The sequence below is a fragment of the Silene latifolia genome, chromosome 11 (assembly GCF_048544455.1).
Source record: "Silene latifolia isolate original U9 population chromosome 11, ASM4854445v1, whole genome shotgun sequence".
Lineage (NCBI taxonomy): Eukaryota > Viridiplantae > Streptophyta > Magnoliopsida > Caryophyllales > Caryophyllaceae > Silene > Silene latifolia.
Window position 1 is genome coordinate 62,821,284 of NC_133536.1, and position 24,001 is coordinate 62,845,284.

At 39.0% G+C, this 24,001-nt stretch overlaps 1 protein-coding gene across 1 annotated transcript in view; it reads right to left on the bottom strand.

Moving 5' to 3' along the window:
- The window catches only part of LOC141611696 (pleiotropic drug resistance protein 1-like), a 49,807-nt gene extending 26,969 nt beyond the window's left edge, over positions 1-22,838 (bottom strand). Inside the window, exons 1-2 of the mRNA XM_074430289.1 lie at positions 22,603-22,838; positions 14,968-15,088 (exon numbers count right to left, since the gene is read on the bottom strand). Of these exons, the coding sequence (XP_074286390.1) occupies positions 14,968-15,088; positions 22,603-22,793 (312 nt within the window). The 5' untranslated portion in view covers positions 22,794-22,838. The remainder of the gene's footprint in view (positions 1-14,967; positions 15,089-22,602) is intronic.
- Between the last annotated feature and the right edge of the window lie 1,163 nt (positions 22,839-24,001).

The window sequence follows — 24,001 nt, forward strand, 5'->3', positions numbered from 1 at the left end:
TTAAAAATACGGCACAAGTTTGTAAATATTCTCTTTTAGTGTAGAATTTCCCGTTTTTCATAGATAACATTTACATTCACGTCCTTTATCATTCCGTTATTTACATTCTTGTTAATAAATCGCATTAACATTCATGAAGTTACTAATCATTCTATGAAGTGTGAAGTCGATTTTTACATCACCTCGGAAGGCGTGTCATTGGTGAAGTGACGGAATGAGGAAAGGAATTTGAATGGGAATGTATCAAGGGAAAGAGAAGGAAGAGGTGAAGCTTTTTGAGCCAAATTTTGGTTTCATACCAAAATTTAGCTAACAAGAAAAATTGCGACATCAGGCTCTTTTGGCAGACTGCCAAAACCCTCGGCAGTCTGCCACGGCAGTCTGCCATATCCTCGGCAGTCTGCCGTTGCTGCTACAGTACGGGATTACTCTAAAAAGACCCACGAGATTTTCCTTTTGTTCCTCACTTCAGAATTTTCGAAACCTCACACAACCCATCTCCCTTCAATCACCCTATTCCCACCCAAATCACCCAAAATCCTTCCAAACTTTCATCAACTCTTCAATCCTTCACTCTTTAGGCCTCCATCATCCCCTCACAAACACAAAATACCTTTGATTCCACCAAAAATCAGAAATTTCCCCCAAAATTTTGAAGAACCCTAACTTTGAAGACCTCCAAATTCAAGCTTTCAGTTTGGAAATCAAGGGTTTAAGACGGGTTTTTGAGCAACTAGGAGCAACAAGGAGCATTATTTTTGTGGAATTCGGGGAGGTATAACAACCAAACTCTACTTTCATTTTTCTTGCTCTTTTATAATTCGATTTTCTTCTTATTTTAGAAGAATTAGTTGGATTAGTTGTTACCTTTTGATGTTATAGTTGTTGTTGGTGGAAAAATTTTCTGGGTGAGGTAAGACAAACACCAAACACAAGCTTTTGAATCCTTCTTGAGCTAGTGCACACCAAGTGTTTGGTGAATTGTCTCAAAGAGTGAAAATTTTTTTGAGTGCCCTATTTTGTGTTGGTTGTGTTGTATCAACTTTCTTGTAGGTACAAAAATGTCAAGCTTAAACCCATTCCGAAGGCCAAACAAGAAAAGGGTTGTAGAGGAAGCCGAAAATGTGGAGGAACCAATTTTTACCGGGGGGAAGGGTTAGATGCCAACCAACTCAAAATCTTTCAAAAACTCGGCATTCACCAAAAACAACCTATCAAAACCACCCGTTTCCTTTCCCCCGAGACTCTAAATGCCCTAGGCATGGGCACTCTCGCCCGGACTATGCTTGCTAAGGTGGGTTTAGAAGACTACTTTGATGATGGGTTATGGGATTACACTTACACCTCCTACACCCGAGAGTTCCTTTCGACCTTGACGGAGTGTAATGTGGCGGAGGGAAGAGAGAAAAAAATCCGATTTCGAGTGAATGGCAAGTGGCATACCCTCACCCATACCCAAGTAAGAGAGGTCTTGTCCATCTCCAAAGCCCCATCCCCCATTCTCATGCCCGGGAGTCGGAGTGATGCGGCTTGGACCGAGATGGTAGGAACCAAAAATGCCGCCCATGACAACATGATTTCTTATTGCACCAACCCCGTGGTGCAACTCCTCACCCGCTTCATAACCACCATCTTCTATGCCATAGGAGAACCTGTAACACCCCCATACTCCGAGTGCCTTACCAGGACCACTCAGGTATGGAGACATCACCATCTCGGTTGCCCGAGGTATGATAATCAAACAACAGCGATAAAGAAACAACATTTATTATTAATCGTTTAATGAATGAATACAATCCTTGAAACCCAAACTGATAATAAGATACATTATCCAAACGGTCTACTCAAACTGAAATGCAAATAAAAGCTAAACTACAGCGGAAGACTCTATCGTCATGTCGTGGCCATCCCAGCTATCCCGTATCATCTCTATACCTGCTCAATATCTGCTCACCATCCCCGAATGGATCACCGCAGTTTTCAAAACAACACCGGGTCGTACTAATCACACAATCAAACAGATAACAACAATAAGACAAACAGACAATGGAATCGCTCACACACAACACACCCATCCAACCGTCTCAATCATCGATCGTCCTTTGGACACCATTACGCGATGGGGGACCGCACTGCCGTTCCCACCTAAGCCCCGCTCATCGTACGAGCGATAACCCCGTCCATTAATGTGCACATCCCCTTTCGTGGCGGGTTCCACTAAGGGCGAAACTAGGGCGTGAGATCACTCCCGCAAGTGACCCCACTCAGCCGAGAACGCATCTCGAGAACCATCAACAACACAACCACAATCACAAACACAATTACAATCATCAAATCAATTAACTAACTACAAAGACATCACCAATATCCCATTATGGGACTAATACCGAGTAGGAAATCCCCGGAAAGCACACACGCAGACGGTATCTACAAATTTGTCTCAAAACGCCTCTTCTATGAATTCTCCTCCTAACACATACACATGAATACTACTATTCAAACACCATTCATAAAACCCCCAATTACTAAATTAGGGTTTCACTAATCTTAACCAAAACGTTATAAAAATTATGCTAGAAGCTTACCCTCGACGCAAGGAATCCAACGACACAAACTATGATGCAAACCGACCGTCTGAACTCCGGGGATTGTCAAGAACGCGATTAGGAAGAAGACAAGTTGCTTTCTCTCTTAAGCAGATTTTAGGTTTTGTAAAAAGTGATTTAGAATAAAGACGAATTGATTTAAATACCTTAATCGCGTAATTAACAAAACCCGAGAAAAACCCCCGATAAACCGGACACTCGATCGAGTACCCAAGGTACTCGATCGAGTATTCCCTACTCGATCGAGTGCCCTAGCTACTCGATCGAGTGCCCAACAGGTCAGAAACTATTTTATTCTGCGACATACCCTTACTCGACAGAGTAAGGGCTACTCGATAGAGTACCCCCAAGACCATAAATACGGAGTATTACAGTCTTCCCTCCTTAAAAGGAACTTCGTCCCCGAAGTTCAAACCACTACCAAACCAAGGTACTCCCATAAGCTTCCCGACTCGAAGGTCAACAGGTCAACATAAACACAACGTAAAACATGTTACTAACCCAACTTATCCCGACCAACATACCGACACAACATATATAAAAGGGTGTAAAAACTCTTAAAAACTCTCGCGATCATCTCCTACCCCCCTAAAAGAAATAAGGTTACGTCCTCGTAACCATACATACCTGATCAAAAAGGAAAGGGTAACGCTCTTTCATGATATCCTCCGCCTCCCATGTAGCTTCCTCGGTCTCATGGTTAAACCAAAGGATCTTAAGCAACACTGTCTCACCACCCCCGGTCTTTCTAACTTTTCGGTCTAGGATCCGCTTAGGTACCTCAAGGTATGATAAAGACTCATCAAGCTCCAAGCTCTCTGCCTCCAACACATGTGACGGGTCACTCACATACTTCCGCCGCTGCGATACATGAAACACATTATGCACTCTCTCCAACGCAGCCGGTAAAGCCAAGCGATACGCCACTTCCCCAACTCGCTCTAAGATCTCATAAGGCCCTATAAACTTCTGACTTAGCTTGCCTTTCTTCCCAAATCTCATAACTCCGCGCATAGGAGACACTTTCAGAAGAACCTTGTCCCCAACCTGAAACTCTATGTCTCGACGATGTAGATCTGCATAACTCTTCTCGTCGATCCCGAGCCGCTCTCATCCGTTCCCTCGATCATCTTAACTGTTCCACCATCTCATGTACCATCTCTGGTCCTAAAACCCTTTGCCTCAAAGACTATCGTCCCAACAGATTGGACTCCTACACTTCCTCCCATACAAAGCCTCAAACGGTGCCATACCTATACTGGTGTGATAGCTGTTGTTGTAAGAAAACTCTATCAAGTCCAACCTCTGCTCCCAGCTACCACTCCACTATCTTAGGATCCAAAGCCTGTTTACCTCGAATATCATCATAAAACTCCATATGTACTGTCATATCACCCATGGCATCTCCTTTCTGCAACATATGAATCCCAAAGCTCGCTACCTCATCCCTCAGCCTCATCAAAGATAGAGCTGTACACAAAGAATGTACACTCTTCCTACTCAAAGCATCAGCTACAACATTGGCCTTTCCTTCATGGTAGATGATTTCCATGTCGTAATCACCAATCAGCTCCATCCACCTCCTCTGTCTCATGTTCAACTCCTTCTGCGTGAAGATGTACTTGAGACTCTTGTGATCAGAAAATATCTTAAAAATTGCTCCATAAAGGTAGTGCCTCCAAATCTTGAGAGCAAACACCACTGCACCCAACTCCAGGTCATGAGCAGGGTAATTCTCCTCATAAGGCTTCAACTGCCTAGAAGCATAGGCGATCACTTTACCATTCTGCATCAACACACATCCCAACCCATTCTTCGAGGCATTTGTATAAACCTCGAAATTCTCGCTTCCTTCAGGCAATGCTAGGACAGGAGCTGTGGTCGAACGCTCCTTTAATGTTTGGAACGCCCTCTCACAACTCTCATCCCAACGAAACCTGTTCTCTTTCCTCATCAACGCCGTCATCGGTCTAGCTATCTTGGAGAAATCCTTCACGAACCGCCTGTAGTATCCAGCTAAACCCAAGAAACTCCTTACCTCAGCAACATTCTTCGGTGCTTCCCACCTTGTCACTGCCTCAATCTTCGCCGGATCCACTGACTACCCCATCTTTAGAGATTACATGCCCCTTAAAAGCAACTTTCTCCAACCAAAACTCACACTTGGACAACTTAGCATACAACTCATGATCTCTCAACGTCTGCAACACGATCCTCAGATGCTCCTCATGCTCCTCCTTAGTCTTTGAGTAGACTAAGATATCATCGATAAACACCACCACGAACTGGTCCAAGAACTGTCTAAAGATCCTATTCATCAAATCCATAAACACTGCCGGCGCATTGGACAACCCAAACGGCATCACCACATACTCATAATGGCCATACCTCGACGTGAAGGCTGTCTTCGGTATGTCCACATCTCTAATCTTCACCTGATGGTACCCTGACCTCAAATCGATCTTAGAAAAGACCGTTGCACCACTCAACTGATCAAACAGGTCATCTATCCTTGGCAAAGGATACTTGTTCTTTATCGTCACACGGTTCAGCTCCCGGTAATCTATGCATAGCCTCAAAGTTCCATCCTTCTTCTTCACAAACAGAATCGGTGCTCCCAAGGCGATACACTTGGTCTAATGTATCCCTTCTCTATCAAATCATCCAACTGCTTCCTAAGCTCCTCCATCTCCTTAGGACCCATACGGTACGGTGCCTTAGAGATTGGCCCCGTCCCTGGCTTCAACTCAACGGTGAAATCTATCTCCCTCTTCGGTGGCAACCCCGGAATCTCCTCTGGAAAGACATCTGCATACTCTCCCACCACTGGTATCTCCTCAACTGCCGGGCTCTCTATCCGATCATCTCTCACATGGCACAAAATCAGAGGGCATCCCTTCCTCAGATACGACTTCAAAGTGACAAAGTGCAATCAACTTAACTTTGGTTTTTGACTAGAAACCCACGGTAAGACACACTAACACCCTTAGGACCTCTTAGGGACACTTTCTTTTGATGATGAGTCTATCTTGGCTTTGTACTTTCCTAACCAATCCATCCCAACTATCATCTCAAAACCATTAAAAGGAAACTCTAGCAAGTCTACAGGAAAATCGACTTGCCCAACTATCAAAGATACATCTCTAAACAACCTCCCACACGTTACGAGACTCACCGAAGGTATGAAAACTTGCTCCCTAAAGACTCATATACCCTCAAACCCAACCGCTTTACATGACTCGAAGACACAAACGACCGAGAAGCCCCCGAATCAAACAAAACAAACGTAGGAATGCCATTAACAAGAAATGTACCGGTGATAACGTGCTCATCCTCCTCATTTGCTTTCTTGTCCATCATGAACGACTTGCCACTTGACTTCCGCCCACCTCCCCGAACAAGATCTTGATGCGATGCGGTCGGCTTAGCACCCGACCCTTGATTGTTGTTGTTGTTCATCGGTGTCTTCGCATAAGAATTACCGCCGTTGCGGTTGCCTCCACTCGGTAGCTCGACCTCCACGGTTTGGCCATGATCCCGCCGGTCCGTTGCTCGCGAAGCTCTGTGCGAGTCTCGGAAAGATCCGGTGCACTTGTGCACTCATGTCTCTTGTGGCCTACGCCACCACATCCAAAGCAGTCACTCCCACTGTTGCTCACACTTCCACGACCTCTCCCAAAGGAAGTTCCGATCGAACCCGGACCCTTAAGAAAACCCTTAGATCGATTGTGGTTGCCTTTCTTGAAATTAGATTGGCCACCACCCTCGCTCTCCGACTTCCTCTTCTCTCCACCTAACCTCTCCTTAGCCATCTCCACTAGCCTCTCGGCTCTCCCACCCTCTCATATGCTTCCTTCACATCGTAAGGACTCCCACGGGTAACTTATCCATAATTGTCGTGGTTAGACCTCTCTCAAACCTCAAAGCAAGATTCTCCTCACTCAAACCCATGTCCTCGATATCTGGATTTCTCATTGAACCGCTCGTAGTACTCAGCCCACGACATTTCAGCCGTCATCTTAAACTTGTCGAACTCCTCCCTCAACTTACTCCTCACATGTTCTGGCACGAACTCCTTCCTCACGGCCCTACGAAACTCCTCCCAAGGTATAGCGGGTAACCCCTGGTTGGTATATATCTCCTTGGCACTCACTTTCACTGAGTCCCACCACTTGCCACCGCCTCCCTCGGATAGAATGCAGCTTGATCCACCCTCATCTCATCGGACAAACGAACTAAATCTAGTATGTTCTCCATCTCCCTCACCCAACTATCAAGATGGTTAGGCTCCTCAACCCCCTTGTACTCCTTCGGGTTAAACCTCGCGATTTAGAGGCTGACTTTAGCATGGTCAACCTCCTTCTCCTTACTCTTATCCTTGTCTTCATTCACTCTCTTGGGGTCTCCGTAAGAGCGTCTTGGTGTTCCAACATCTTAACGATGTCATCCGTAGTCATAAGCTCAGCTCTCGCGTACAAGGCATTTCTCTTGGGCGGCATCTTGAAGCTATAGAAGAAAGGGACAAACATAAACGCGCGTACTAAACCTCAAAACACGAACACGCGTTGCCCAGCACCTACTCGATCGAGTATCCAAACCCACTCGATCGAGTAACGGGCTACTCGATCGAGTGCCACCATGTACTCGATCGAGTACCCAAACTCCGAGCTAAACGGACCTTCGATCTCTAACCCACTCGATCGAGTATCTAGGCTACTCGATCGAGTGATTTTCTACTCGATCGAGTACCCCTAGTTACTCGATCGAGTGCCCCAAAACTCGATTCTGGACTCAAAATCGCCAAAAACCTACCCGATCGAGTCAGTCTCACTCGATCAAGTACCCCCAATACGTTCAAGCTACCCGCATGTTATTTCGTATGCTAACATGCCAAACTTTATAAAACCACATTATATTCTAACAAATAGGCTACGTATCTATTCTACTAATCAACAAAATCAACTCATCATGTTATTAAAGCCACATTATAAACATCCAACATGTTATCATCTCATTAACATGTTCCACATATCATTCTCTTTCACATGCTCAACCTCCTATTTCAACACCAAACAATCAACACACTTCATCACTTTGCTGCACAAGTTAAACAATCACACAGACAACTCAACAAATACGTTCCCATGTGACCGGTTCAAAGTTGTAGGGCGACCCCCGCGACTTTAGGACGTCTCCCAAGTCTTTGCACTAGCTCCTACAACTTTTACCCCGGGTTCATTTTAATTGACTCCCTATGTTCATTAAGTTCATTGGTTACAGGTTTCAGGATCGTCGCTCTGATACCATTTGTAACACCCCCATACTCCGAGTGCCTTACCAGGACCACTCAGGTATGGAGACATCACCATCTCGGTTGCCCGAGGTATGATAATCAAACAACAGCGATAAAGAAACAACATTTATTATTAATCGTTTAATGAATGAATACAATCCTTGAAACCCAAACTGATAATAAGATACATTATCCAAACGGTCTACTCAAACTGAAATGCAAATAAAAGCTAAACTACAGCGGAAGACTCTATCGTCATGTCGTGGCCATCCCAGCTATCCCGTATCATCTCTATACCTGCTCAATATCTGCTCACCATCCCCGAATGGATCACCGCAGGTTTTCAAAACAACACCGGGGTCAGTACTAATCACACAATCAAAACAGATAACAACAATAAGACAAACAGACAGCGGAACTGCCTCACACACAACACACCCATCCAACCGTCTCAATCATCGATCGATCGTCCCTTTGGACCGACCCGCCGATGGGGGACCGCAGCCGTTCCCACCTAAGCCCCGCTCATCGTACGAGCGATAACCCTGTCCATTAATGTGCACATCCCCTTTCGTGGCGGGTTCCACTAAGGGCGAAACTAGGGCGTGAGATCACTCCCGCAAGTGACCCCACTCAGCCGAGAACGCATCTCGAGAACCATCAACAACACAACCACAATCACAAACACAATTACAATCATCAAATCAATTAACTAACTACAGCACATCACCAATATCCCATTATGGGACTAATACTGAGTAGGAAATCCTACCTGGAAAGCACACACGCAGACGGTATCTACAGCTGTCTCAAAACGCCTCTTCTATGAATTCTCCTCCTAACACATACACATGAATACTACTATTCAAACACCATTCATAAAACCCCCAATTACTAAATTAGGGTTTCACTAATCTTAACCAAAACGTTATAAAAATTATGCTAGAAGCTTACCCTCGACGCAAGGAATCCAACGACACAAACTATGATGCAAACCGACCGTCTGAACTCCGGGGATTGTCAAGAACGCGATTAGGAAGAAGACAAGTTGCTTTCTCTCTTAAGCAGATTTTAGGTTTTGTAAAAAGTGATTTAGAATAAAGACGAATTGATTTAAATACCTTAATCGCGTAATTAACAAAACCCGAGAAAAACCCCCGATAAACCGGACACTCGATCGAGTACCCAAGGTACTCGATCGAGTACCCCCCTACTCGATCGAGTGCCCTAGCTACTCGATCGAGTGCCCAACAGGTCAGAAACTATTTTATTCTGCGACATACCCTTACTCGACAGAGTAAGGGCTACTCGATAGAGTACCCCCAAGACCATAAATACGGAGTATTACAGAACCCACTAAGGTTAATGCCAAGATTCGAACTACCATGTGGACCATGCTCCCGGAGGGGGTAGGAGTGCCCGATTGGGTACAACTTTTTATTGATGCATGCATGGTTCACAAGACCAAAAGTTCGGGAGGGAGTATCAATTGCGGGGGGGCAATCACATTCTTTGTCACGCATTTTGATGGGGACATTGATGAGTCCCAAGACATCTTCAAGACTAAAGGTCTTCCCTATTACAATGATATGGTCCTTGAGGAGTGTAAGATGTTCAAGAGGGTGAGGGATGAGCCCCTTAAGGGGTATTGGTTGGGTCCCGACAAGCAAAAATACTTGAGGCTTCCGAGGCCTAAAAACTCTCCTTTGCCAAGTGGTACCCATGGTAGGAACTTCTTTTGTCGTATGGATATTTCGGACTTTACCTCCGATGAGGATGAAGAGGAGACACCAAATGACCCTCCCGTGGACATGGACACCCCCATGCATGAAGCGGGGGAGGGCTCTCATGGCCCGGTTGCTCCTTGGCAACAAGATATGTACGATTATTTCAAAGAGACAAGAGAGGTGTTCACTACCATAAGTGGACGTGTGGAGAATCTCCATTCTTGGCAACAACAACAAACGCCAAGATTGGAGAATCTAGATCAATGGAGAAGTGTGGTTGATGATAGGGGGAAGTTGATAGAGGAGGCCGCAACAAATCAAACGGCTTTGATGAGGGAAATGATTGCTAACCAAGAGGCTAACCGTCGTTGGCAAGAACAACTTGACCAAACAATGACGGCCAATACCAACATGTGGAAGGAGCAAAATGAGTGGAGAGGCCAAATGGACCACCAATTTGGGGTCCAAAATGAAAGATATCAAGAGTATGTCGAAGATTCATACTATGATGCAAGGACCCAAGAAGACACACTTGGGATAGTTAGTGGTCTATTTGGCATGTCTCTTAACCCAACCATCCCACCCTCTATCACCCAAGAAGATGTGGACCAAAGATATGCCCGGGCCACAAGTGAAAGAGAAAGAAGATGGAGGAACCAAGGCACCGATGATAAAGGGGGTGCCTCCGGTTCTCACTTTTGAAGCAAAGTTAGTGACCTCCTCCACATTGAGGACAATGTGGAATGTAAGTGTGGGGGAGGAATATGAATTGTAATATATGTAAACTTCTTGAATGTTTAATGTTCTTAAAAAAAAAAAAAAAAAAAAAAAAAAAAAAAAAAAAAATGAAAAAATTGAAAATTCCGGCTAGGTGAAAACCCACAAGGGTGGGCACCTAGGCAAGATTGGAAAAGGTGGCCGAGGACGGAATGAAAACCCAAAAGGGCATTCCGGGCAAAATGAAGAAATGAGTTGCGAGCCACCATGAGAGGTAAGGAAAAGTTAAGGTGAAAACCCGAAAGGGCGCCTTAAGCAAAATGAGGGATTTTCAACAAAAAAATAAAAAAAAATAAAAAAAAAATCAAAAAAATTGAAAAATTGAAAAATTGTCACACCAAAAATATGGAGGGACAAGAAGGGAGTGATAAGGAGGGTCAAGGAAGGAGGCTAGTTCTAGGACTTAATTTCTTTGTGTGTCACAACAATTTGCTTCAAATTGGTGGTTTTCCCGATTGGCTACTTGAGTTGTTGATTCTTAAGGGTGTTTGGCCAACCAAGTAGCATGATCTTACAATTTTTATGGAGTGATAAGGGGGTGATATAAGGGGAAGATGTATGAGTTGGAGGATTGTTTAGGTCACTTTGCTATTGCCTTGGGATAAGGCAAGAGTGACCATCTTTGCTTTGGAGTGATAAGTAGGGTGGTTGTGAAGTGATGAGTCGGAGTTGGAGTTGTGTCGTGTCGTGTCTTGTGAGAGGGATGATATAAGGAGGGCGAGTGAGAGAAGAGAGTGTGTCACCTTTGAGTCTAGATTTTCTCTTTAATTGGTGGTAGTTCAAGAGGGAGATATAAGAAGGGAGAGGTGAGGGAAGAGTGATCATTCATAACCCACACCCGCTTATGGACTTGCCGAATGCTTTCTTTGAGTTTTACTCGGGACGAGCAAAAGTCCAAGTGTGGGGGAGTTTGATAGAGTCAAGAAGTGTCGAGTCACTAGGGCCTTCTTAGGCCAAGTATACTTTTAATTAAGGGTCCTTTTGTCGGAATCAAGAGTTAATCTTCCCGTCTCAATGGTTGTCATAACTAATGCGTTTTGATTCACATGTGGAGCTTCGTATGAGGATAGAACCCGGAATCCCATGAGCGAGCCTCTAGCCACACTAGTAGACAAGCAATCACGCGGAAACGACCTTACATGAACCAGTTACGGAGCCGACATTCCTTGCTAGGAAGCATGAAGGCTAAGTAGTGAAGAACTCATGTTGAGGAAGTGAAGAAATAATTCGTTCCAGGCTATTTTGGCAGACTGCCACCATCCACAGCAGTCTGCCACGGCAGTCTGCCATTCCTCCGGCAGTCTGCCACGGCAGTCTGCCATTCAGCAGGCAGTCTGCCGTTGTGCTGTGCTCGTGACTTTTATTAAGCCCGTTGGCTTAAATTTAAGCCCAAATCCCGTATTACCCTAGAATTTCGTGCAGCCCTATAAATACCCCTTATGTTTGAAGACCTAGTGATCACCTAAGCATTGAATAATCTCTAGAAAATTGTAGTAAGCAAGAACAATTTATTTGGCATTCAAGTTGTAATCTTTCTTTGTTTTTGGGTTTTATGAAGACTATGGAAGGCTAGTTCTTCCCTTACTTGATGTAATTTGATCAAAGTACCCAACTTTGGTAATTGTAAGACTCTTAAACCTCTCTTTATTTATCTAAAGTTCTTTCCTTGTGCTTAATTTCTTTTGTTGAGTAATTGAATGTTTGGGTTGGCCATCCTTGCATGTTATTTACTTGACTAGTGCATATCCTAATGAAATGGTTTAATTTAGTTGGGATTGTTGAAGCAAATTTGTTGTTAGTTGATTTGGTTTAAAGGACTCTTGCAACAAATAGGAAAGTTCTTGTCTTTTGCTCATTTGTATGGTTTAATCTCATGAGGAATTGATCCTAGCTTCATCTTTTGGTAAATTCTTAATGCTCATGCTTAGTCTCTTTTCATGGTTTAATGATTTGTTGCTTAAGCTTGAAGGGTATGTGTGGATGGTTTAATTTGCATGTATCAACATCTTGAGATGATAGTATTGGGTAGAAAATTGTAAGAGAGAAATAAAAGAGTCAAGCTTTGTCATTGTTGGGTTACTAAGAGAGAGTTACATCAAGTATTCTCCCTTTATATTGAATCTTGCATACTAGTTGTTTGTAGAATTGTCTCAATAGGAAGATATTCAAGTTCTACTCATATTTCCATGTTTGTTTCTCAAAACCAATCTTTTTCCATCTATGTTTTCTACTAGTTGATCCTTGTTAATAGCCATTGTTTGTGATTATTTTCTTTTGTTAAGTTTAAATTGTCATTAGGTTCTTAATTAGTAAGTAGAGACCTACTTAATTGTCAATAGTTTACATTTCAAGTCTTTAGTCTTAACCCCTTCTCTTGGGTTCGACCCTTTACTTCCGCTTTACTATTGTTTTTATTGAAAGTTAGTAGAGTCAAAGTTTAGGCTATAAATTGTTAATTTGGTAGTTAATTCTAGTATATTAGCGACCTAGTCTTTTGCTTACCAAAACCCTAGAAATCAAACGCTATCTCCGTGGCTCCGTTTGCTTTGCGGCTCTTCGGCATTCCTTCTCCACATAACTACGCCCTACTTATCTTCCTCATAAGTCATAACAAACTAATTTCCAATTTTTTGAATAGAACAAGTTTGCTTACCACAAAGATTTGCCCCATCATTTTGTTTATCATTTGGTCAGTTATGTTTGTTTCTCCGAACCATTTGTAATGAATTTGATTATTTAATTTTACTTCATTTTAGATACTCCTCCGTCCTAATCATTTGTTTGTCTTCCATTAAAATAAGTCTTACAAAGAATAAAGAAGACAAACAAATAATTTGGACAAAGGGAGTATATAATTTTGTCCGATTTATAGACATTTTTTGCTTAGGATCTTCGAAGTACTTCGTATATGAGTGTCGTTTATCTCTGAAACTTTGGAGCCTCTTGAAAGCGTTACTTTTGTTTCATTGGAATGAACGGGTCATCAACGGGTAATTCAGGCAATGTATTGTTTTGAATTTTATCGACTGCCTTTTCTGAGTATTTAACATCTGTACAACTTGATACCTATTTTTTTTTTCCTTTGAATATAATTTTGTTTTTAGTTGTTTTATTTTTATATAGGTTATATCTATTCTTAGCGATACATTCCTGTAAATTTTGTCATTTGTGTTTTGAGATACTATAGGGTATTATACTACTATGTGTGCTGTAATGTTTTGTAATTCACAAAATCTCATTGAAGACGACACGTATTCGTCACTTTGGAATGACGGATACCATTTTCTTTCACAAATGACCCAAGTAGAGGAGAGAGGGAAGCACATGGGGGTGCCCCCACCTTGTCCCCCCTATCCATTTTGTGAGTGGCATTACCCGTCACTTGATCCGACCCGTCTTTAGCAAGACTAACTATTTGTAATTTTAGTGGAACTTCATAACATTGATCAGCTTCAACTACCTTCATTTGTATTGGTTTTTGCTTTGGATGAAATTTTTTATCAGAGTTTGGCGTTTTTGATAGCTAAATATGTTTACAGCTGCCAAAAAAAAAAAAAAAAAAAAAAAAAAAAAAAAAAGATAGCTAAATATGTATACTAACTACTATGTGTGCTGTAATGTCATGATAATTGAAAAGTTTTTGGTAGCTTAAGTATGATGCGGCTTTTTTAAGTATTATATTGCGCTCATCCATGCCCAATTGACGCATCTATTCACTTCCAATATGTGTTTAGGCAAGGCGGCCTTACACAAGCAAGTGTATTGTAAAAATAGGTTAGTCTAATAACTATTTTCCCCACTAATTTCGATCATGACTGATCTTGGTGAGTAGATATGTTTTACGAAATATATGTGTAAAATTGTCTTACAAAAGCATTACTTTTTGTTTGCTGTGGTGCAGCTTATGTTCTTCAACCTATGCTTCATAAACCAGTTGTAGTACTTGCGTCAATGTCGTTATTCAACCTAGGCTAAATTTTATACACCATATTATATATTAGGCTTAAGTATGAAGGAAGCTTTATTTCCTCTCAATTTATCCTGATTAATTACGGAGTATTATTTTTAAATTTTAGAAGGAAAAGACAACATTCAATATTCTTGAACCTGATTCAGTACTCTGTAGCTGCTCTCGCATTATGATAAAATTGCCCTAATTGACCGTCAATAAGTAAGTTGTTATCTTATTAGTTTCTTTTTTCTCTTAAAACGCCCTACGATATAATTGAAATAATATAAATGAAATAAAGGCACTACACTCACACTAATTAGTGCATTTTAAGATGCATTGAAACGAGATCAAAGCAAACAAGGTTAAAGTCATCTCTTAGAAAGATGATGTAGGTTAGTAAGCTATTATAAAATAGGTGAAATAATAAAGCAAATTGTGTCAAAATTTATTTTCCCATCCAATTTTAGATAATCACTTAAGCTCTCATCTATATATTTGTTTATGTATGCCCGTACAACTTTGTACGGGTTTAAACTAGTATTAAAAGAATGAATGCCAACCAATGGTAATGGAGAAGAATTAATTGCAATGTATGGAAGTAAGAAACTGAACCTCTAGCAGATTAAGAACAGCATTGTATATAGATGGCAAAGCTCGCGTTCCAACATGCGCTTCTCCATCAATGAACAAATTCTGGAATCGTACTTCAACTGTAGGGATATCAATGGCAACTCTACATGGTACAGGTGAGTGTTGGTATAAGAACCATTTGAATGCCTCTTGCTTAAGACCGCCTTATTTCAGACCGTAATACAAGTGATGAGAAGCATATGGGTGGTGGGACACCCCCATATGCTTTCCCACTCACACCCTAAATGAGTTTTTTGTGAGAGAAAATGGTATCCGTCTGACAACTTCAGACGAATATGACGGTCTGAAATAAGAATTTGTGTTTGAATGCAATTTCAAATGAAAATCAAATATGACTACAAAGGGAGTAAGGCGTTGACAAACATCATATTCGCTCTTGTGGCTCCCATTAGAGAGACACACACAAAACAAAACAAAACAAAACAAAAGGATGAAACCCTTCATCTTCCAACTCATTCACCTCCTTAATCAATACTCCCTCTTCTATTTATATCATCATGATTTATTGATCATCATCAAATTTCAAAGCCCATTTTCCCATCATCACCATCCGTGTCACACCATCTCCATTATCTCCAAATCACCCCTACTAAAATATCACCATAATGAAATTAAATAAATAATTCTTCTTCCGTATCAATCGTTTATTTATGTTTTATATTCATCTACACTTCACATTACCAATTCAAACTAGCAGGGGCGCTCGTCCCCGCTGTGAAATGAAACCTTGTGACACTACTCGTTCGCCCTCGCTCCGTAGTGACAGCAACAGTTCACCACCTTTTTCTCATAAAAACAACTCTACCTCGAATCGGTACCGACTCCGACTTTAACCACCGTTTGCGCCACATCCCACAGTGACACGAGGGATCCGAAATGGGATTGAAACGGGTCATTGGATTGTTCTTCCACTTTTTTTTTTTTTTTCTTCTGTTCTTTCTTATTTCGTGTCCATTCTCTCCTCTTTTTTTTCACTTTATTTAATTTCCAAATTTCCGCCATGTTTTTAAAAATAAATTAAAAATTAATCCCTTTTAAAATATACTCCCTCTTATTCGCTAATCGCTATAATGTTCCCTCTTTCCCGAAACGGATTATTCAAGTAATGTTTCCTTTCCTTTTTTAGTAACTTTTACTCTTATTTTATTCATCCCTCTCTCCTATCATCAAACCCCACACAACTCTTTTACTCCTATTTTATTACTTTTCTTAATGTTTTGGCCTCATAACTCATTATTTAACTCCTAATAATTCATCTTTCTCTCCTATCACCAACCCCACCAATGTCCTTTATTCATTTTTATTAGTATTCCTTAAGTATCGTGCCAAAGATAAAGAGGAACATTATAGCGAATTGGAGGGAGTAGTTTTTTAAAATTACTCTTTTATATATATTTTTCTAGAATTACTACCTTAAAATACATTTTTATCAAAAATTGCTTCAAAACTCCAATTTTTAAACTTATTCCGTTTATAGCTTAGCTAATTTATACTTTGAAAGTTATAATTATGTAGACAAATGGAGGAAGAGATCAAAAACAGACATGAAAGAGTTCGAAATGGGTATTTAGCGTAAATTGTAACTTAACAAGACGGAAAATATGAAATATGATGCTCGGGTTAAAATACGGTGGTGATTGGGGTATACATTGAAGTTTGGGAGTTATTTGTAGTGAAAATTGTAAGTTACCACCCAGTATTTCTCGTATTTTAGAAATTACCACCTTGTATTTCATTTATTACAAATTACCACCAATCTTATAGCGTATATATCACAACTCACACCGTATTTCAATACCGATCATGTTTTACTTATGTTCCGAGTTGATTACAAATTAAACTTACAAATTACCTCAACTACCCTTACTAATTATTCATGTGTTGGTTTAACACACTTTTTAGATGTAAACCCATTAATTACCAACTTACTGATCAAAGAATCACAACCCAAAATTAAAGAACATCACTCATCATTTGTTCATTACTCAAGCGTGAGCTAATGAACCCTAAATCGACATCATCGTTCATCATTTATTCACAGAGACGGCCCGTTGGGTGTTCAATCCGGTTCTTGGCACCGGGGCCCAACAGGGAGAAGAGCCTCATTATATTTAGAAAAATCTGCAACCACAAATTGTTGATGTATCATCTGCCAAAGTGGTAGAGTTTCTATCCCACTTCCTAGGGGTCTTGTGTTCGACTTTCATGAGTAGCATTTTTCTTCAATTGAGTTTGATTTGCTTTCTACTTTATTAAGTTGTTTATATAAATTATTTTATTAGTTAAAATATGTAGTTTTTCTTTTGTCAAACTTTAAATATAGAAAAAGACGGTCTTATAGGTGACATGACCCATTTTAATAAAACAAATTTCTCATTTAATGCAAAGAAATTAAATGTCTTTTTACATAATGAGACTGTCTCACTGTATTAGTCTGTCTCATGCAATAATTAACGTTACATTTCATATTATATTTCTCTCAATCCATCTAATATAAATAAAACCTCTTTTTATCTCATTTATTAGACAAATCTCCTTAAATTAAGTGCGAACCTATTATTTTTTTCGCTTTTTCATAAATTATAATTTTTTTTCTTTTATTCTTAAATTATTCCACAAAAATGGTACTTCAAGTCTCAAATTAAATTTAAAATAGGGCCTTAAAATAAAATTTGGAACAAGGCCTCCAAATACTATGGGCCGCCCCTGTTTATTCATGTGTTGATGAAGGTCATCAGATTATCAGCCTCTACATAGTCCATTTCATTTTATTCTGATGAGATTTGAGCTTGTTGGTAAATAGGGAAGCCACACTTGCACTTGCCAATATTTAAAGGAGTAAGCTGACCTCCCTTTGCTGACATTAGGACTATTAATCTTCAAATTAACCCAGAAATTTGGACTTGGCTCCAACTAAAGGCGTCAACTTTGGACTTAATTTCGTCAATAAACACCATTTTTGTCATAAATTTCGAACAAATTACGACTTCTACAAACAAATTATCGTGTACAATCAAAGAATCAAGCCCTAAATTAACCCATAAAATTAACCCTAATCAATGAAACTAATACTAACCCCTAAATTAACCCATCAGAAATTACCTTAGTTGGGAAGATGATGAACAAGAAGGAAAAGTTAGCTGTCGTAGGGAAGAAGATGGAGACAAGAAGGAGATATGCAATGAATTTCACTAGGTCGAATTGAAAGAGTTGAAATATGTAAATGAGGTTATGGAGTAAATTGGGGGTTTAGTTAAGGTAATTTATAAGTTTACTTGGTAATCGACTCAGAAAATAAGTAAAAACATGATCGGTATTGAAATAAGATGTGAGTTGGGATATATACGCTATAAGGTAGGTAGTAATTTGTAATAAGTGAAATACAAGGTAGTAATTTGTAAAATACGAGAAATACTAGGTGATAACTTACAATTTTCACTTATTTGTAAAAATGCAAATACGTGGTGGTAATTTGTAAAAATACGCAAATACGTGTTGGTTATTTATAATTTTTTCTTGAATATTTTAAGCAAAAAATGTGTACTCTTATTAATATCATATACGGAGTATTAAACTAGATAATTATAAAATTTAAGAATAATTATATGTTTATAATTAAAATTAAAGAAAATAAACATTTGTAATAAGGCGTTCATCAAAACCCGTTTTGACCCGACCCCGACCCCGAAACCCGTATAAACCCGACCCGTACAAAACCGCATTTTGCGAACCCAAAATTGACCTGACTCGTATTTTACCCGAACCCAAAATGACCAAACCCGTAACCTGCCCGTTCAACCCATTTGAGATGTCTAGATAACGAGTCTTCTTATTTTGGACTTATATGGTATTGGTCAGGTATGACTTATGAGCCATGATTTAGTTACAAAACATTTGGTAAGGGTATGGGTCGAATATGACACTCATACCATATATAGAGGTGGGATCCGGTGAGTTCACCTAAATATTTGAGTCCATGAGTCCATAAAACAATATCACGCACTATACAAAACAATATCACGAAATTTTTTTTTTAGAACTTTTTTTTATTCACATTTTTTTTTTCAAAATTTTTTTTTTTTTGCAAATTTTTTTTTCGTGTAAGCTGTGATATTGTTTAGTATAACGTGTGATATTGTATTACAAAACAATATCACGATTTTTTTTTTCAATTTTTTTTTTCAAAAAGTTTTTTTTTCAGCATTGATATTGTATAGTATAACGTGTGATACTGTAAGCTGTGATATTGTGTATCATAACATGTGATATTATATTACTAAACAATGTCACAATTTTTTTTTGTAGTATAAGCTGTGATATTGTTTAATGTAACGTTTGGTATTGTATCATGGACTCAAAAAGATAGGGTGGACTCATGTAATCCTAATTCTATATACGGCCATACCCTTGGACCCTCACAAAAAAAAAAAAGTTAATTTATAGAGAAAATTGTTGATTACATCATTTTAAAACCACTTTTAAAAATTACAGCTTTATATAATTTTTTTTATAAATTACACCCAGAATATCACTTTCTTCTAAAATTGCGTCAAGTTGAGGATTTCGGTGAATTTTGTAAAAATCTGACTAATATACCCTTGTCTTATTTTAAAGCCTATTTAACCATATTTCTTAGCTCTCCTTACCTTATACCTCTCTCAAAGAATTTTACCCTAAAACCTCGGATCTTTCTCAACACTCTCATCTATCCATCTCTCTCTCAATTTCCCCTAAATTCTACAAAAATCATTTTTCTCATTGTCAAATTAGGGTTCCAGATCATGAGTGGTAAAGTGGTGCCATCGTCAGACGGTTCTATTTTGAAGAGTAAATATTCATACACCCAATTTGCTCTTAATTTTATCTTCAATTTGTTGTTATTGGTTGCGTCAAATTGATGCTTACAATAACGATTTTTTTTTTCAAATTGATCATCTTAACGAGATTTTTAGTTTGAAAAAAAAATACCGTCTTCATAGTTCGTAACCAAGAATTATAGACGGTCAAAGATTTTTAGCTCAAAAAGAGGGATACACCATAGAAAATGGAAAAACAGGGGCATTCATACTTGCTGTCATGATTTTTTGTTTTCAAGTTATATGTGTGGTGTTTTGATATTTTGTGATTGTATATATTGAAAACTTTGTCGTTGCTATTTGTTTTTACGCTTATATTAAATTTAGGTTGTTGATTTTCGCAATATACATTTTACTCATTACAGTACACTTTTAACCATTAAACCCTCTTTATTCCTCCCTCTCCTTACTCCTGTTGTACTGCATAAAAAAATAAACCAAAAGATAACAAGTCACTGCACGTAGTACATCAAAACCCACCAAACCACCACCGCCACCACCTCCATCACCCCACCCTCGGCCAGGGCCACCACCAGTACCCACCGACGCCCAGAGCCGGCTATTGGGCGGTTCAAATGGTTACACGGAAAGAACCGGGCCCCCGAAAATTTGGGGCCCAATATAACTACACAAAATGAAATAATTATAAAAGCAACAACCCTCCTATAGGACTGGCCGAAAAAAGAGAGAAGCCCAAAAAAAAACAATTATATTTATTTATATTTTAAGTTTATTTTAAAAACCCAGCATTTTATGATAAAAACTAACATATTTATATATACAATTTATCAATATAAAATTTTAGATTATCAAAATAAAATAATATTTTACAAGTTTATTAATTAATTTATTTGGGCTTTTAATTATTGGGCTAGTCTTATGGATAAAGTGGTCTTACATAATAATTTGTGTTATAAAATAGTGAGAAAATTGTTGATTACAGCCTTTTAAAAATCACCTTTTGAAAATTACAGCCTTATATAATTTTTTTTGTAAATTACATCCAGAATATTACTTTTCTTCTAAAATTGCACCAACTTGAGGATTCCGGTGAATTTTGACAAAATCTGACCAATATACCCTTTATTATTTGAGAGCCTACTTACCCAGATTTCTTACCTCTCCTAAACACAAACCAATTAATCACCCCAAACAACATAAAAACATCATCAAAATTTCCCCTTTTTTATCACAATTAAGCAATGACACAAAAACAATAACATAAATAGGTAAAAAAAAACTTCATTTCTTTTCTGGGTAATTTCATACAAGTATACAACCCATATTAATTACCAACAAATCACCCATGAAACAAAAACTCATAATAATTAAACTAATCAAGAACACAAATTAAGTTAATAATACCAAGAATTAATGAAAGAAACGACAAAGAATCAACCTTTGGATGTTCAAAAGTAATGGGTCGAAATTTAATGACAAAACTATTTAGTAGCTTTACTCCCTTTTCTCTTCACCATTTTTCTCCCTCTCACTAATTAATCGAATTAAATTGAAGAACCCTAATTATTTTCAATTTAAATTGAACCCTAAATGTCTTGCATATAGCACAAGTTTCCCTACCTACCACCACACCACATCTACTTTTCTATTTATTATTTGCACTTTATCATACTTATTTTGTCATTAATTATAGTTGGGGTAGCGGAAAGTCTAGTTCTTCATTGATTTTTTTCCATTTGGGGTAGCGGCCGCTACCCCTTGCTACACCTTCGCCCTTGGCGACGCCCCTTATGATCCTACCCCTGCCGGCAAACCTGCGCTTTCCCTCCGTCCCTCTTTCATCGCAAACCCGGTACATTTTCAAATAGAAAGTATACTTAATTAAGCGATATTATACCCATGGGTTTACCCGGCCTCTGCCAGGCCATCAAGTTCATGTATGGGTCTGCGAGTTTAGACCGTGATGCGTATGGCCCGGATCGGGTATGGGTACAGTTAAGTCCCTGCCCATACTCTACCATTGTCGACCCTATGTAATAATTACTTGATAATATTTAAATGGTTTCTTATGCGTGTGTAAGGAACTTTTTATCGTTTTGAGGTTTTCTACATAACTAACTATCTTTTTAGTGCTCATTTGAAGTTAATTTTCTTTTTAAAACCAACTTTATACTCATTATATACTTATAAAAGGGATAATATCGCTACTTCAAGTGCATACGGAGGTAAGACTGATGTAAAATTAGTACAATTTTTGTTGTGATAGTTTTAGTTTAATAAAATACGCAGCGGAATTAAAGTATTTTTGGTGTTTTTTGTAAGAAATATGCACGAAAATTAAAAGGGATATGGATTAGTTGTGAAAATCTCGCAAGACCCCTCAACTAAAACTAGGATATGACGTGAATAAACTCTCCTTCCTCGCAAGAAATTCGAAGATATACACAATGGGAGTTTGAGAATTAATACAAGAGTTTCTTGTTCTGTGCTTATTACTTGCGAGTTTTAAGTTCTTTATTTCTTCCTTGCGAGGTTGGGATTTTAGTGTGATTTGATCCTTGCGAGGTGAGAGCCACCATTCGTGTTCAGTATTAATCTAAAACTAACATAAAAATTGTTCTAGTTTTACATCAATTTGATAAAACTCGTGGTTATTTTACATCAAAGACATTTAACGATTGTACCTTAGTCTTTGGGTATAAAGTATATGTAAACATTTCATTGAGATAAAGGGAGTATCAAATAATAAAAAGAAACAAATATTGGGATGCATACATACCGATCAAGACGGTGTCGTAACTTGAGCAAGAAGAGCTCATTATCTTCTGCTACTACATTGATAAGTTTATCAACAACATCTTTCTTTTCTTGTAATCCAAATCTCTTTACATCAGACAAACTCTTCCTTAAACGCTCATAAGTTGGAACTCTTTGAAGAACACCCCATTTTAACTCATCTTCATCTTCCATCGACACCGAAACTAACTTCTCTACGTTGTTATCATTGTTTTCTACGTCAAAACTCTTCATTTTCAGAGATTGATTTTTGGAAGATTTGATGCTACAAAAACAAATGGATTATATATATTAGGAGATTAGGAGATAATGGCGGGTTTATCATGCATGGGACACATGTGTAAAATATACGTAATAGGTCATTTTTTATTTTATTTTATTTGGTGACTGGGGGATCCGCAACCGCTATTTTTGGTGATCAGTGGATAAACTCTCGGATATTCGTAATAGCCTGCAAATCACGTATATCAGGTAAGCCAAGTGTGATAGACTCGAAGTCTAGAAGAAATAGCGCAAGGTCATAAACACTCCACAAAATTACTCTTGAAAAGGCTTAAACTTGACCTCCTTTAAAATTTCACACAAATTTTAACCACTAAACTCCACCCTTTCGAGCTACCTAATAAGTCAATATATACTAAACGATTACATAGACATTATCTATCTCGCTTAAGAGACAAGACAGTTGGATGATCGAATAATATCCTTGTTCAAATCTTAAGTCAACTAGTAATTGATCTTGGAAGATTGCATCTAATTTCTTATTTAATTAGACAAGCTACACGTACACCATTTCCAACATTTAAAGTCCTGAACATGAATCATGATCTGCTGAGTTGGGAGTAGAGCTGGACAGTGAGCGGGCCGGGCTGAGGGAGGGTGGCCCGAGACTACTGTGGAGGCTGTGGTAGGGCAGGCTGAACCGGACAGGTTGTTGTGGTGGGGGACTTGGATTGGATCAGGTTCGGATAGGGTAAATTTGGGCCGGGTCAATTCATTTTTCAAGATTAATTTAGGTCAAATCGGTTCAGGCCAGGTCATTTCGGATTGGGTCATTGTCGGTCCGTTATTATGCACGGTTGACGAAGCGGACTGACATAAGGTTGTCTACGGTGACTTTGAGTATAAAGGACTTTGTATTAAATTTAAGTAAATCTCATTTCGATTAAATAACGGTTATACAATAAGACAGTGTAAATGCAACAAAAATCTTGATGTCCTTATCAAGAAAAAGTGGTAATTGATAGTGTTATTTTAGTGAGATTATTTAGGTAAAATGTGATTTGGATTTACAATTACACTTATGTAAACGGTTTTACTGAAAAATTATTGTTAAATAGAAACTATATTAATGGGTGCATAAAAAGTAGGAATATATTTTA